Source organism: Rhopalosiphum maidis, chromosome 4 (genome assembly GCF_003676215.2).
Source record: "Rhopalosiphum maidis isolate BTI-1 chromosome 4, ASM367621v3, whole genome shotgun sequence".
Classification (NCBI taxonomy): Eukaryota; Metazoa; Arthropoda; class Insecta; order Hemiptera; family Aphididae; genus Rhopalosiphum; species Rhopalosiphum maidis.
This window is the reverse complement of record NC_040880.1, coordinates 34,894,944-34,909,410: the sequence shown is the minus strand read 5'-3', so window position 1 is coordinate 34,909,410 and position 14,467 is coordinate 34,894,944. Positions and strand designations below refer to the sequence as shown.

The window sequence follows — 14,467 nt, the reverse complement described above, 5'->3', positions numbered from 1 at the left end:
TTAAAATTTGAAATTTGCACCTCTCTATGATTAGCGCCCAGAGCATGGGCCCCGGATTGCCCCCCCCCCCCATAGATCCGGTACTGATGTTGAGGCCTTTTGTAAGTGAATTGCCGGTGAGGCCCATACTAGCCAATCCGACCCTGGTTTCTTTAGAATTCGCTTACTCTCTATATCTATAACTTCGGTACAGTTATTGCTAATCTAAGTGGTTCTGTAAATGATACGAGTTCTTTTCGACCAAACTTGAATTTACACGCTCATATTGAAGCATTTTGCTGTAAGGTTTTAAAAACTCTAGAGATTTTAAAAAGGATCTGAAGTGAATTTAAATTAGTAATTCCTCTAAAATGTTTATACTGTGTATTTGTTAGATTGATTTTAGTGACTGATGTTATTAACTGTGGTGCGCTACGATTGCGTATGAGCCTATTTCACTGTCACAACTGTGTTACAATCTACCTAAACTGGCTAAACTTAGTGGAACGTTGTTTTTATTCAAAATTATAAAAATTTGTAAAATAATTTATTTTAGGGAAATTATTGCTTATCCTTGATAATTTATTAAAATGTTACTATGAATACTATTCTTAGAAATAAATTTTTCGGGGAATGATTATTTAAAATTATATTATTATTGCTATTCGTTTTTTTTTAATAGAAACACATATTTTTTACTTAACGTCTTAACAGTCAATTCACTACATTTATTTGAAATTTGAAAATATTACTATTGTTATTAATAATACTTTAATCTCTACGTGACTACATGGCATGAAAAATAAAAGAATTTGTATACTTATATTTTTATTTTTTTTTTTTTTTAAATACCTATTTTCTACAGGATACATATTTTATATATATATATATATATATATTTTATATTGGAGGTATTTTGACCAGAGATATTTTTGCAGAGATATTTTGACCTGTGACCGTAATGGAAGTGGGTATATTTAAATATTTCAATATTAGTAAAGAGTATCTTTATAATAATATTATATTATTATGATTTATGTATTATATTACACTACCACCAGTACCCGTGAACCAAAAATTCCAATATCATTATGCACAGGATAATAACTGAAATGATGGGTTACTCAATTTTAATAACAGTAAAAAATATCGATAAAATGTCCAAGCTACTAGCTCTAACCATAATGTACATCTAAATAAATATACAATATAAATAAGAGATGCAGCCAGGTCTTCATGACTTTATGGCACTCAAATATCCTTTAAAATACATTATAAATGATAATGGTTCATTGCCTGTGCAATGAACTGTAAACGTTACTCAGCTAGTCAGCTGTCACCTATAATAATTAATAAGTAGGTAGGTAATCGTTATTAATTCGATTGGTGACGTTGGATGGTAGAGAAAACCACCCCCATTCTGAAATTCTATGATCGTGATTTGTGGCAAAATTTTAGGACCATCAAATATTTAGATTTAACCTCCTCCTCCATCCACCCACCCGAAAAAAAAATGTAGGTCTTATGTAGTAATATTTTGGTTATACTGACTACTTATTATCATTATTAATAAGTAGGTAGGCAATAAGTAATCCACTAATAACTGGTATTGAATAAGTACATGAATATGATGGTGACAGCAAGACTGTACTAATAGCCAATGATATTGTTCATAGATATAATTATATATTTATTTACACATTCCACATCATTTGTATAATTTTCCCCCAAAAAAAAGGTCTTATTCTTTTTGCAAAAATATGATTACCATTTTCATGTAAACTGGCTATTCTACTTATATATTGTATACGATATACGTATACCAAAAGCCCACATCAAATTTGTAGTATTTGTACATGCGAATGCCGTTTACCAATTGTTCAAACAAATAGAAAAGAAAAAACAATTATAGGTACCATAAAGTAGGTATATATATGTGTATGTGTGTGAACAATATACAGCATGTATGTTTATTTATATACCTAATAATTTCAATTCAAGGACATCGTTTGTTCTAAATTCAACTGCGATTGTTTTCGCACGCGATTAAGAAGTACAATATACACGCGTCATATAAACATATATATATATATATAATAAATGAATAGCCTTATAGGTATATAGATACTGATCAAAGCGATTCTTTTTTCACCATCTGCTACCTGCAAATTTTAACAAGTACCTACCTACATAGGTACTTACTATACTTATGCTATTATAACTTATAAGTGTGTCTACTTAGATAGGGCGAACACACTTAAACGCACTTTAGTGCTGTTTGTACAGCCGTGTGAAAATTATTAATGCCTGTGAGGTCGTGAACGTATATGATAATATACTTCGCCGGTAGATATACATTGGCGCGCGGCGCCAAAGGCGGGTCCAAACGGGCCATGACCACGCTTGAAAACGGTAAAACACGATTGAGCATAGAATATTTTATGCGACGTTGCCAACATTTTGTAATTTATTATTTTCACGTATTATTACACCAATTATGAAGATAGCAGACGCGATCCATGAGCTATCGAGCTAAGCCCAGCTTTATCGACAACGTTATCGATTAATAAATTAGTTCTGGAGCAATAAAGTTCTACGGCGTCTTAAACATTTAGCACTGGAGTAAAATATAAGATAATTAAGATACAATTCCAAAATTATTATAGAAATAATATCAGTGTTCAATCACCTATAGACGTGTCACATAAATTGCGTTTCAGTGCATATAGTTTCTATTTTCTTTAATATGGATCTAGAAAATATAACCATTATTTTATCAGAAGAGGTAAAGAATTGGCCTTAGTGAATGTATACAAATATAAACTAATTGGAAAAAGAAAAAAAGATAATCTTTTAAGATGGAGGTGTACCAATAATAAATGTTCAGCAATAATTTTCTCAGGTTTAGATTAACTTAAAATGATTTAAACTTCTGGACAACATAATCACGATCAAAATTCAATTGAGAAAATAGAAAGACAAATGTTGAGAGAAAATTGCAAAAGAAAAACTGAGGAATCAATTTCCACACGGCCAATTAAAATTATTAGCACCGAACTTAAAAGTTCATCTTCGACATCAAATTTAAGTAGAAAAAATGTAAGAAATATACGGAAAACTATGCATGATAAACGAAAGCAGACTTATCCTAAATTACTGACTTTTATGGATGAAGCAATTTGTCAACTAAAAAACTTACAAAATGAAGAATGTTTTAAACATAAGGGCCAACAATTCATTTACATGCCGACCGATGATAATTTTGTATGTTTAACTACGCAACAAAATAAACAATTTATGACAAATAATTGTATGGAATATTTTGACGATGGTACATTTAATTATGCTCCAAAATATTTTATTCAATTTTATACAATACATGGATATAAAAGGGATACTGCTTGCCACTTGTTTACTTTTTTTTACAAAATAAAACTAGGTCTACTTATATTAAAATATGGCAATTTTTAAATAATTTATGTTTAATATTATGCGGAAAAAAATCGCAAATTTACAAATTTCAAGTTGATTTTGAAATTGGAGCTCATCAGGCAATTACAGACATGTTTGGAAAATTAAAATAATTGAATGTAGATTTCATTTAGGACAATCATGGTGGAGAAAAGTAAGAAATAATAATTACTTTATTATTATTATATTTATATATTATCCGTATTGTATACGGGGTGATTCTTTTATCATAAAACACTCATTATTTCAAAAAGTATTAATATATTTTGATACATAAAAATTGAATTTAGGGCGAGTAGTTTATGAGTTATAAGTATTTAAAGTTTAGATGCGCGGAGTGAAGTGGTACAGGGTTACCCCGCAAAATGTTTGTCCACTACTTATATAAATACTTTTTGTAATAATGAGTGTTTTATGATCAAAGAATCGCCCTGTATAATAAAATACTTTTAAAATATAATAATTTGTTTGTAGATTGTTGGCAAACCTTCTCTCAGAATAGCATACATGGACAACAGTAATGAACTAGGGAAATGGTTGAAAATGTTTTTTGGTTTGGCATTTATTTCCCCAGAAGTAATTCTTAATGTATTTCATGAGTTAATATAAATTTGTCCAAATGATGACGGTTTTATATTTTTTGACTGCATTCTACACAACTATATTGAAAATACTTGCCAGTTTTCGCCAAATATTTGGGCTGAAATTCTTTCGCCAAACCCAAGATTGTTACAATAGTTTTTAAAAATTATCATAAAAACTTTTTTACTAATTTTTATTGTTTATTTAAATTTTTAGAACGACCAATGCAGCCGAAAGCTTTCATCGCACGTACAATTCGCAGTTTTATTCACCTAATCCTCATGTCCATGCAGTCGTTGGGTGTTGATCGAAACACAGACAGAAACGTTGACTAAGATGAAATTAATCCAACAGTCGTGTTTTAGCTCTTAAAAGCTTACCCGCTCGTTGAGTTGCATTGGTTTTTTAATATAACTCAAAAGTTTTAATTTTAATTTTCAAACATCATTACGTAAATAGGATAAAAAAAAATATGCGTAATGTCGGCGAGTCTGATTTTTCAATATAAATAATATCATACGCACATGGCAGTAACGCAGGTCTAAGACACAACTAGTTTTTTACGTTTTTATTGTGTGCAATTTGCTCAAATGGTTTAGACCAGAATATTGCCATAGTATAGATCTAATTTTAGACCATTTTAAAAAATATTACCATATATAGGCATATATTAGCTATACATATTGTAACACGAGGCGATTATTATTTATACAGACTTACAGAGTGTATCATAAAGTTTTCAATATTTTTGATTTTTTTTTTTTTATATAATTAATAGGCGCTTGTACTACACACGTAACATACATTTTTTTTTGTACAGAAAATATTAAATTTTAAATTTGATTTAAATTTTTTTGAAAAAATACAAAATAGCCAATTCATAAACATATTGAAAAAAATAGTTTTAACATTTACAGTATTTAATTTGAGTACCTAATCCGTTTTGCGACCTATGAACGTTTAAATTTTCGTTGAATTTTCTGATACTGTGCAATTTAACAAACTCAAAAGTAAAAACTAGTAGTCAAAACAAAACTTTTATCTGGAATTAACAATAACCATATCCGAATACTGATAGTAATATTACTGAACAATTTAGAAAAAGCCGTGGTGGCGACTGGAAATATGACAGAAAGGTCATAGATTATAGATAATAAAGAATATAGTTATCGCATTTGTTTTGACTACTGGTTAGTGACTTTTACTTTTGATTTTTATAAATTGCACAGTAGCAGAAAGTTAAACAAATACTTAAACGTTCATAAGTCACAAACATTAAGTCTCAAATTAAATACTGTAAATGTTAAAACTATTTTTTTCAATAGGTAAGTTTACAAATTTGCTATTTTTAATTTTTTTTTTTAAATTGAAACTAAATTTAAAAAATAATATTTTCTGTACAAAAAATAAAAATTTTAAATTAATATTTCACATGTAATACAAACGTCTATACATTTTACAGAAAAAAAATTAAAAAGTATTGATTAAAACACAAATTATTTTGTCAGAACTTCGTGATAAGTACACCCTACGTTTATATACCGACAAGGTAAAAGAGAATAACCTACGCTCAACTATGTTTAGCTTCATTAGCTTCAATATTAAAGTGAATCGACATATTATTATGAAACTAAATGGTAAAAACTAAGAACTTAATTTGTGTTCTTGCGTAGGTTTTTTACGATAATTCGGATATTTTTAAACGAGTTATGACCATTTTTAATTTGTAGTATTTAATATAGCAACGTAAAACTGGATAAAAGAAATTGAACTATCGTAAAAAAGCAACACACTTATACGGATTACGAACACGGATAAAATTCTTAGCATTTAGTTTCATCATACTATGTCGATTCACTCTAATATTAAAGCTAATGAAGCTAAACGTGAACTGCTAATCGTAGATTTGCAATGTTCACACTTGTACGACACGGAGACTACAAATGTGAATTAGCATATTCGCGTCCTCTTAAGCCCTTAAGGGATTAAATTCCAGATTGAATAAAAACAATTTTGTATTTACAAAGGTACCGTATTTATATGTAAAAGGTTGGGGGTAATCTAGATCGCAGACGCCACTATTACTCCCCCAACTGCCTTTTTGTATCACTAGGTACCATATAACTGTTCTTGCACTAATATATTAGATGTTAGCCTCCCTTTTAAAAAAGACCTGGCACTGCTACTGTAGGTTATACATAAGACCCTACCAAATATAAATTATAATTTATAATACATAATACTAGGCAATATAAATATTTATTTCGTCACAATGGAAAATTAAATACTGTTATTAGTACGATAACAATAACCAGTGAATATGATATTAAAATTGATATTATATAGGTACCTGTATAAATAGGTAACTCAATACTCAAATATCTTTTTAAATAATTTACTACCTACCTGATGTAAAGTAGGCAATATACGCAGCAACGGAACTAGACAAATTGGTCTAAAAAGGTAAATAAGTATACTTATTTGGTTAATTATATTGTGTACAATGTACATACATTCATGTTTATACATATAGGTAATTATTAATTTTCTATATTATTTAAATTTTAAAGATTTTTTTTTTTTTTTACATCATATTATGTAAAAAGTTATTTGTAAAATGTCTAATTGACCAATGATGTATTTAAGTACAAATAACATAATACATGATTGTTACTATATCTGAGATGACAAATTGATGATAAATGTGTCACTTTGCACACTTTTTTAGTGACATACGTAAAAATCTATAAATGATCATTTGTAAGAATATTTTAGATTTAACAAGAAAAATAATAAATCATCAAATTAGTTGACACTAAGATAAAATAAATTCCAACCAAAATGTATTGAACATATGAGTGCAGAAAGATTTGTCTTCATTGCGCTACATTGTCTATCTTTAAATGTAAGATAACTAAATTTGTAAAATGTACAATAGATTACCACATTGTTATATTGATATTCCTATTGATCCTCCAAATAGTCATTCTCATTGTTACATTGAGCATGATTTTAATAGTTTATTATGAGATATTATCTATCTATAAATAAGCTATAATTAATTAAAAATATGAGTATATTAAGTTTGTACAGAGCACAGCAGAGGAAAATATAAAATACAAAGGGATGACATAAGATTAAGTAGATTGACTTACTTTCCCAGTATTTTATTTTTTTTTTAAGAAATTGTATGACACACGTTTTTAGAAAAAGTTTATAAATATATTAAAATGTAGTTCATATTCATAAAAAAAAAAATTGTGATTATTTCAATATAAAACATAATATTCAACACATCAAAACAATGTACTACAAAATAAGTGCATTTAAAATTATCTAAAAAAAATATATATAGATAAATATACAAATAATCATAAAAGTATTTTATTAAAATAAAATATCATTTTAAAGACTAAAATCAATAAGTATAAAATATAAAATTAGTGTAACAATGTTTTATTATAAAAAAATACAATTTATAATACTTTAATGTATGAAAAAAAAGTAATTTTTAAATGTAAAATATCATTCTGTTGTTAAAAATATGCATTTTTATTATGTTTATTAATATAAATAATTTTCCATACTTGCACTTAAAATAAGTTATTTTTGAGATATTTATGAAGCATTTAAATTATAAAACATTTAATCAAGTTATATGAAAGACTTATGTGAGCAAATTGTTCATCACTATGTAGTTTAAATTAAATTATAAAATATTTTCATATAATTGAATAGCAACAGGTTCAATTTATGTAAGAAATAATTTTAAATTAATAAATTAAAATAAAACCATTATTTAATCACACTTTTTCAAACAAAAATAATATGGAATGTATTTTTGTATTTTATAATAAAAAAGATTACCTAATTTTACTTAAATATAAACTAAGATTAAGTACACATTACTAATGCAATCAGAGATTCTGTGTTAATTTAGGACAAAACTTAAAAAATAAAATGTTATCATAACATGTATACATACAATGGTAGAGGTAGATTAATATAAGGGAATAAAATATACATAATTATATTATTCAATGTTAAAGTAATAAAATTTATTTGTCAGTAAATTATTTTTTGTAAAATTCTTGTTCAATAAATTGTCCAAAGATAAAAAAATATTAAAAACTTATCACTTATGTTCATTAAGTTTACTCTAATAATAAATAATCAATAAAAAAAAAAAATCAGTACTATTGAAAAGTAGTTTTGGTAATGTATGTTACAAAGTTAATAATAGTTTTAATCACAGTAACTTTTATATTTTAAGAAAGACATTTAAATCATTTACCTATTCATCAATAAAATAAATTTTGAACACATTTTAAAATAAAATTTAGTTAAAAATGGTACCGACATATAATAATTTTAGATAATCTGATTATCTAAGACTAATAGATTGAGATTCTAACTGCACAATTGTTTTACACCAGCTTAAAATTGAATTATCATTCAAATAATTAAAATTTGTTACCATACACTGTTTTAATAAATTGTGTTAATTTTGCAGTATACATGACAGAATCGTATTTAAACTATAATATAGGAATTTTATTAATGAATAATGTATATTAGTTCTTTTTTTCAAATTTTACTAATCTGGTTAACATAGATGTAATGCAAGGAATTTGTTTCTGTTGATGCATTTGAACAGTACCAGGAACATTAGATTCATAGTCAATGGCTACTTGACGATTCACAAATGTTAGTAAAGTTAAAAGGTCCAGCTGATAACCATATCTATCGAAAGCATCACAAAGTGCTTGCATAAACCAAGAACCTTTTTGAGTATTGCGCCATGAATAGAAACCTAAAAAAAAAAATACACAATTTTAAATAATAAATTACACAATAAAATGTAAAAAAAAAATTAAATTAAAATAAAAAAATTATTTATCATATGGCAAGAAAAAATTTTGTAAAACAATACATCTTAAACACAAGTTAAATATTTTATTTTTAATAGCAGAGTCACTAGAATTAATACTTATCTATATTTATATTATTTACATACATTATGAACTGATAATAACTTTTTACGCCATACAATTCAAGTATTAAACACTTTAATACAGCATTTAAATAAAAATATAAGAATGCACTATCTCTAATAAAACACTATCTTCGTCATAATTTTGTTGTAAGTATTTATTTTTATTATTATAACAATTTAAATTATTTAATAAGTTCTAGAATAGGATATTATAATTAAATAATGTATAATGGCTACAACAACTATGATCCAGATTTGTAAGTTTCTACATAATTATTTCTACTAAGCATAATATGCAATTTCAAAAAAGTACAAAATGTGGAAAATTAATTCAATAGTTTCCAGATTTTTTTTTTAATATTAAGAATATTTTTGAGATAATGAAATATGTAGTATGTTAATTAAATGAAGGAATATTTTGTAAATTGAAAGAAAAAATACTTACAGTGGAACCTCAATAAGTCAAAATTCTAGGAAAATGCAATTTTTTTTTACTTACAGTTTTTAAAATACATGCACGTTTATAATAGTTTTTAATTTATTGTTATACAGTTATATTAAATACATATAACTACAATGTGTATTGTTATTGTTATTATTATAAAATTATAACTAAAAAAAAATTATGAAAAATGTGATTAAATTATTAATAATTTTTACATTTGATACCACCGTACATATGTAACCAATTGATCACACCTAATGTTGAGAAAATAAACTGAATGAAGAATACAATAATAAATATGATTAGGTTAAATCATCAGAACACACAAGCAGATTAGACTTATGGTTATAAAAATTATCTGTCTATATTCAGAACTGTTCAAGTTATCTATAGTTTTTCTTTTGAGTAATCAAGTTTTTTACAAGGGAATGGCATTTATTTTGACCTAATCATGGTTTTCGATTTACAGAGGTTCCACTTTATATGTTTTAATTATAAAAATCAACTCTTTTTCTAAGAGAACAAAAAAATTTACATATTTTCCTCAATTTTAAAATAATACAAAGAAAAATAATTTTATATTTTTTTGAGAGAAAATTACCGTCATATTTAAACTTTTTATAATCAATTATTTGCTTATAAATTCAAACCCAAGCCATAACCAACTTACCAGGAATTGTAGAGTAAGCTATAAGAAAATCTGCATAAATAGGTATTTTGAATGTAGAAGAACCATCCACTTGTGTTCTTAACTGAACCCCACCATCCAATCGGTCTCCTTGACAAGCTTGTATAAAAAATAACTTTGGTTTACTAGCTAATGTAACACATTTGTCACCAGTAAATCGACCCCAAAGATTATCTTCTGGCTTATAAGCTCCATCTTTAGCATAAATAATGCCTTGTTCACCATGTGATAGAACTGCCATTACAAAGCAATCATAATTTGTATAGTCTTCTTTTGCCCCTGTTAAAATAAAATAACTTAAAAAACATAAAATATATAAAAATATGATACTATAAATATAAATGGTAATAATATTTTGAATAAATAATAAATATAATATATTTTACAATATAAAAAAGATTATATAAATATACATACAATAGTCAAGTTTTTTATCCAGTTCATCTAATGTTAAATCTACATATGGTGTAACATCGAATCCTAGATTTTTTAAGGATGCTTCTAAATTAATACAATCCAATCCAGTTCCAGCTCTTGATTTAAGATCTCTAATTTGAAAGTTTTCATGATTAAAGATTATAGCCTTTCCACGATACTTGTGATGCATATTGTAATACCATGCATCCTTATCTGTTGAACTAATACCCAAACCTTGACGAGGTGTACTTTTAAATCTATAACAAAACAACAATTGTAAATTAATACTTATGTTTACATAGAGTATGTTTAATTTTAAAATGGAACAGCTATTATGTAAAAAAAAAATATATATTGAAGTGTATACTTGTTAATGATAATTAGTAGGTACTTATCTATAACACTTAGCTTATATACAAAAGAAAACATTATTGTTAATTTACTGCTTTCTGAATATAGTACATTGGCTGATAATTTTGGATTTAAACATTGCTTTACTATATTGAATAAACAAAATTTCAAAATTCTCATATATTGTATTTTTAATATGTTTATTAAATTAATACTTTTTAACAATGTATAGAAAATTAAAATTACCTGAATAATTTACAGATATTATCTATTATAATTGCAACGATTTACTTTTGTTTTTGAATAAAATGTAATAATAATACAACACTAATTTTGATGGTATGCACAATCAATAAAGTGGCTTACCTAAAACAGTTGCCTACCAAATGTTTGAGATACTTCCTGCTCCTGAATTTTAAACATGACAATAATATAATATAATACAATGCAATTTACTAATATTATCAATTAAAAATAAATAAGATATAAAGATAAAGTAAGTAAAACAATAATTATAAGCCCAGTTAAGTAAATAAACATAGTAGGTAATGTTATCTCAAACATGACATTCAAATATTAAGGAAAAGTAACTACTTCCTTGTTTAAAATATTTTGTATTATTTACAGATTACATACATGGGCTTCCAAATTTGGTAATACAAAAATGGCGGGGTTTGTGTAAGATCATTTCTCTCAATGTTTGCTACAATATTTTATATAATATGTACCTATATGTATTTATGATGTAATTTAATACCCAAAGGTTAGAAGTGAATAATTTACTGGTATGAAATAGCAAATTGTAATTAATATAATCTTTATCTTTATGAAATAAACAAAACTGGAACAAAAGTTTATTTTGTGAATATTTCATTTAACTTAAATAATAAAAAATGAAGTTTTAAATTAAAATCAAATATTTATTAATATCAGAAAAACCAAAACCATGAAGACCACAAACATTTTAATAAATAATCATGAAATTTTTTAGTGAATACCTAGTAGATAAAACAAAGCTGAACTAGCAATCTGGTGAGAAATTATAATTTCTTAAAATAAGTATAAATAAATACTTTGTGTAAAGAATAAAAACAAAGGCATAAATTATATAATTAGAAATAATGACGACTCACAATGAACCAAAAGCGTCGCCAGTGTCATAGCCAGGTTGATGTAACCCGGTCATCCCATCAAATTGTGTTGTCTGTGTACTGCAGTTTGTAGTAACGGTATCGCAGTTGCCATTTTCACATCTGAAACAATGGAATGGTTGATACGCAGAAAAAAATTTAAAGATAAACCATTAACTCACTGCAAGTGTTCAGTGTTTCCGTTTTTCTCCATCGCGAAAAGAAAACCTGATAAGTATATAGATACACAATAATGTAGGCCAAACTATATAAATTAGATTGAACCAATAAAAAGAGATTCTAATTTGTAAAAATTAATTCGATCGAGCGGAGATTTGGTAAATAATTCGATAAGGAAACAGCGAACAATCGATGTAAACTGTAGTCTATTCGCCAGTGTCGTAAACACTTCAGAAATTCAGAGTAGCAAGTGCTGGACTGAGAGTTGTGACTAAAGTCGGTGAGCAATGACTAATGAGTATTGAGCATTGACCACACAAAAGATACAGACTGGCAGACTAGTAACACTTTTCCGTGTGATCGGCGGCTATCGGCCACAACATAAACTATAAATTTGTTATTGTAACAATGTTTAATATCTAACAATACTTCTTAGTTCTCAGTTCTCATACTAGACACTTACTAAATGTTAAGCGTTAACTGTAAAGTTGATTTGTGAATCACCAAATTGACAGACCCTCCACCATTGTTATCGCTGTTCATTGATCAGTGATGTTAGATGTCGATTACCAATATTCCCTTTGCTCTATCAAAATTTCCCGTTTTTGATAAAAATGTTTTTTAAGGTAGCATCGAATTCAAATTTCAAATCTACACTTATATACCGTATACCTATTATAAATATTAAAATCAAATTTAAAGGAGTTGGTCATCAAAATTGGAAAAAATGATCGATTAACTTCATAATTATATCAAATAATGAACTTTACCATAATAAATAAGTTATGTACCTATTAACGGGAAGCAATCTTAAAAAATATCTAAAATATTTATATAGAAAACAATTGTCAATTGTTTACTAATGTTATTTGTAGAATGTAAAACTTGAGTATAATAATTCATTATCAAATCTAATATCCCACTGTTACTTCGTCCTATAGCTAATTCCTCCACACAGTGAGGGTGTTTTAAACTTGTTTTTTTTCTGTGTTGGTCATTGAACTAATCATAAGAAAAAAAGATTATCCACGAGTCACAACCGGTGTCTTTAATCGCCTTACTGTCAATGATATTTTTCCTTTCACTTTTTTGTCGATTTCCATTGTGATACATTTTTTATCAAGTTATTTGAATTATTACTTAATCGTGAATCGAGTTTACCAGTAGCAACATAGATATGGAAGATAATAATATATATTATTTTTTAACCGTGTAGACTTAGACAATTACCTACTATTTAGGTGTAGGTCACGTTGTCTGAAGAACAGTATAAAGCGGCTGCAATTTTTTCTTAAGAGTACTCTATAAGTACTATCTATTAAAGTAGGTACCTTGGTACCTATATAGTATTTACTACCTATTACCTATATAAAAACAGAAAAATAAAATTACATATTTTCCAATTACCCATCAATTTTAATTTGAAGCGGACTTAAAACCCTTACTCTAATCACCGATATGTATATATATATATATATATATATAAATAAATAAAATTGAATCATGGGAAAAACGATGGTCACATAAAACAAGATACGAATGAGTATAATATAATAATCATATGTCGCATGAGTAATATTCAGTGTTCTGTAGTATCGTATTTTTTGTGCGTGCAGGTTATATATTCTGTTGTGCAGGACACTGGACAGTTCATTTTTTTTGTGTAACACCTGTCATCTGTGCAATGAGTCACCAGTCACGACTGATGAGTATACTCATATTAGATTATACCTATGCTATGTATAGGCGCGTGTTTATTGGAGGGGCCGGGTGGGCACTGGCCTCTTCGGCGGACTGTGCCTCCAACAAAATCATGCCAGGATAAAAAAAAAAATCGTGTGGTGTGTACACCGTACTACATTGTAACTACAAACTATATATAGATTTTGGTTGTTTTTTTATATTTTATAATTTTTTTAATCTTGTAACATAAAAAATAAATGTTTTTTCATATCTAAAAAAAAATTAGGTCTCACGATTTAAAAATGTGCTGTGCCCCCTCGGCCACCAATTTCTAAACACGCCTAATAGTTAATATTTATATTAATAATTAATAAAATACGATGTAAGAAGTTAGAGATATGAAATTTTCACGCAAACCAGTTTTAGACAAAATCGATATTGTTTTTTGTTGTAACTCGAAAACAAATAAGTGTAGATAATTGAAACATGCTTCTGACTTAAGAGGATGTTGCATCTGCATGTGTTGTCTCCATCTTACACACATA

At 26.8% G+C, this 14,467-nt stretch overlaps 1 protein-coding gene and 1 pseudogene across 1 annotated transcript; one reads left to right on the top strand and one right to left on the bottom strand.

Annotated features, from left to right (window-relative positions):
- Positions 1-3,276: 3,276 nt before the first annotated feature.
- Positions 3,277-4,404, top strand: LOC113548927 (annotated as a pseudogene).
- Positions 4,405-7,950: 3,546 nt separating this feature from the next.
- LOC113550549 (caspase-1-like) lies at positions 7,951-12,733 on the bottom strand. Its single transcript, XM_026952463.1, has 5 exons — positions 12,242-12,733; positions 12,063-12,182; positions 10,579-10,835; positions 10,144-10,440; positions 7,951-8,845 (listed from the first exon to the last, which is right to left on the bottom strand). Exons 1-5 carry the CDS (start codon positions 12,271-12,273, stop codon positions 8,607-8,609), a joined length of 945 nt encoding a protein of 314 aa, XP_026808264.1. The 5' UTR covers positions 12,274-12,733; the 3' UTR covers positions 7,951-8,606.
- Between the last annotated feature and the right edge of the window lie 1,734 nt (positions 12,734-14,467).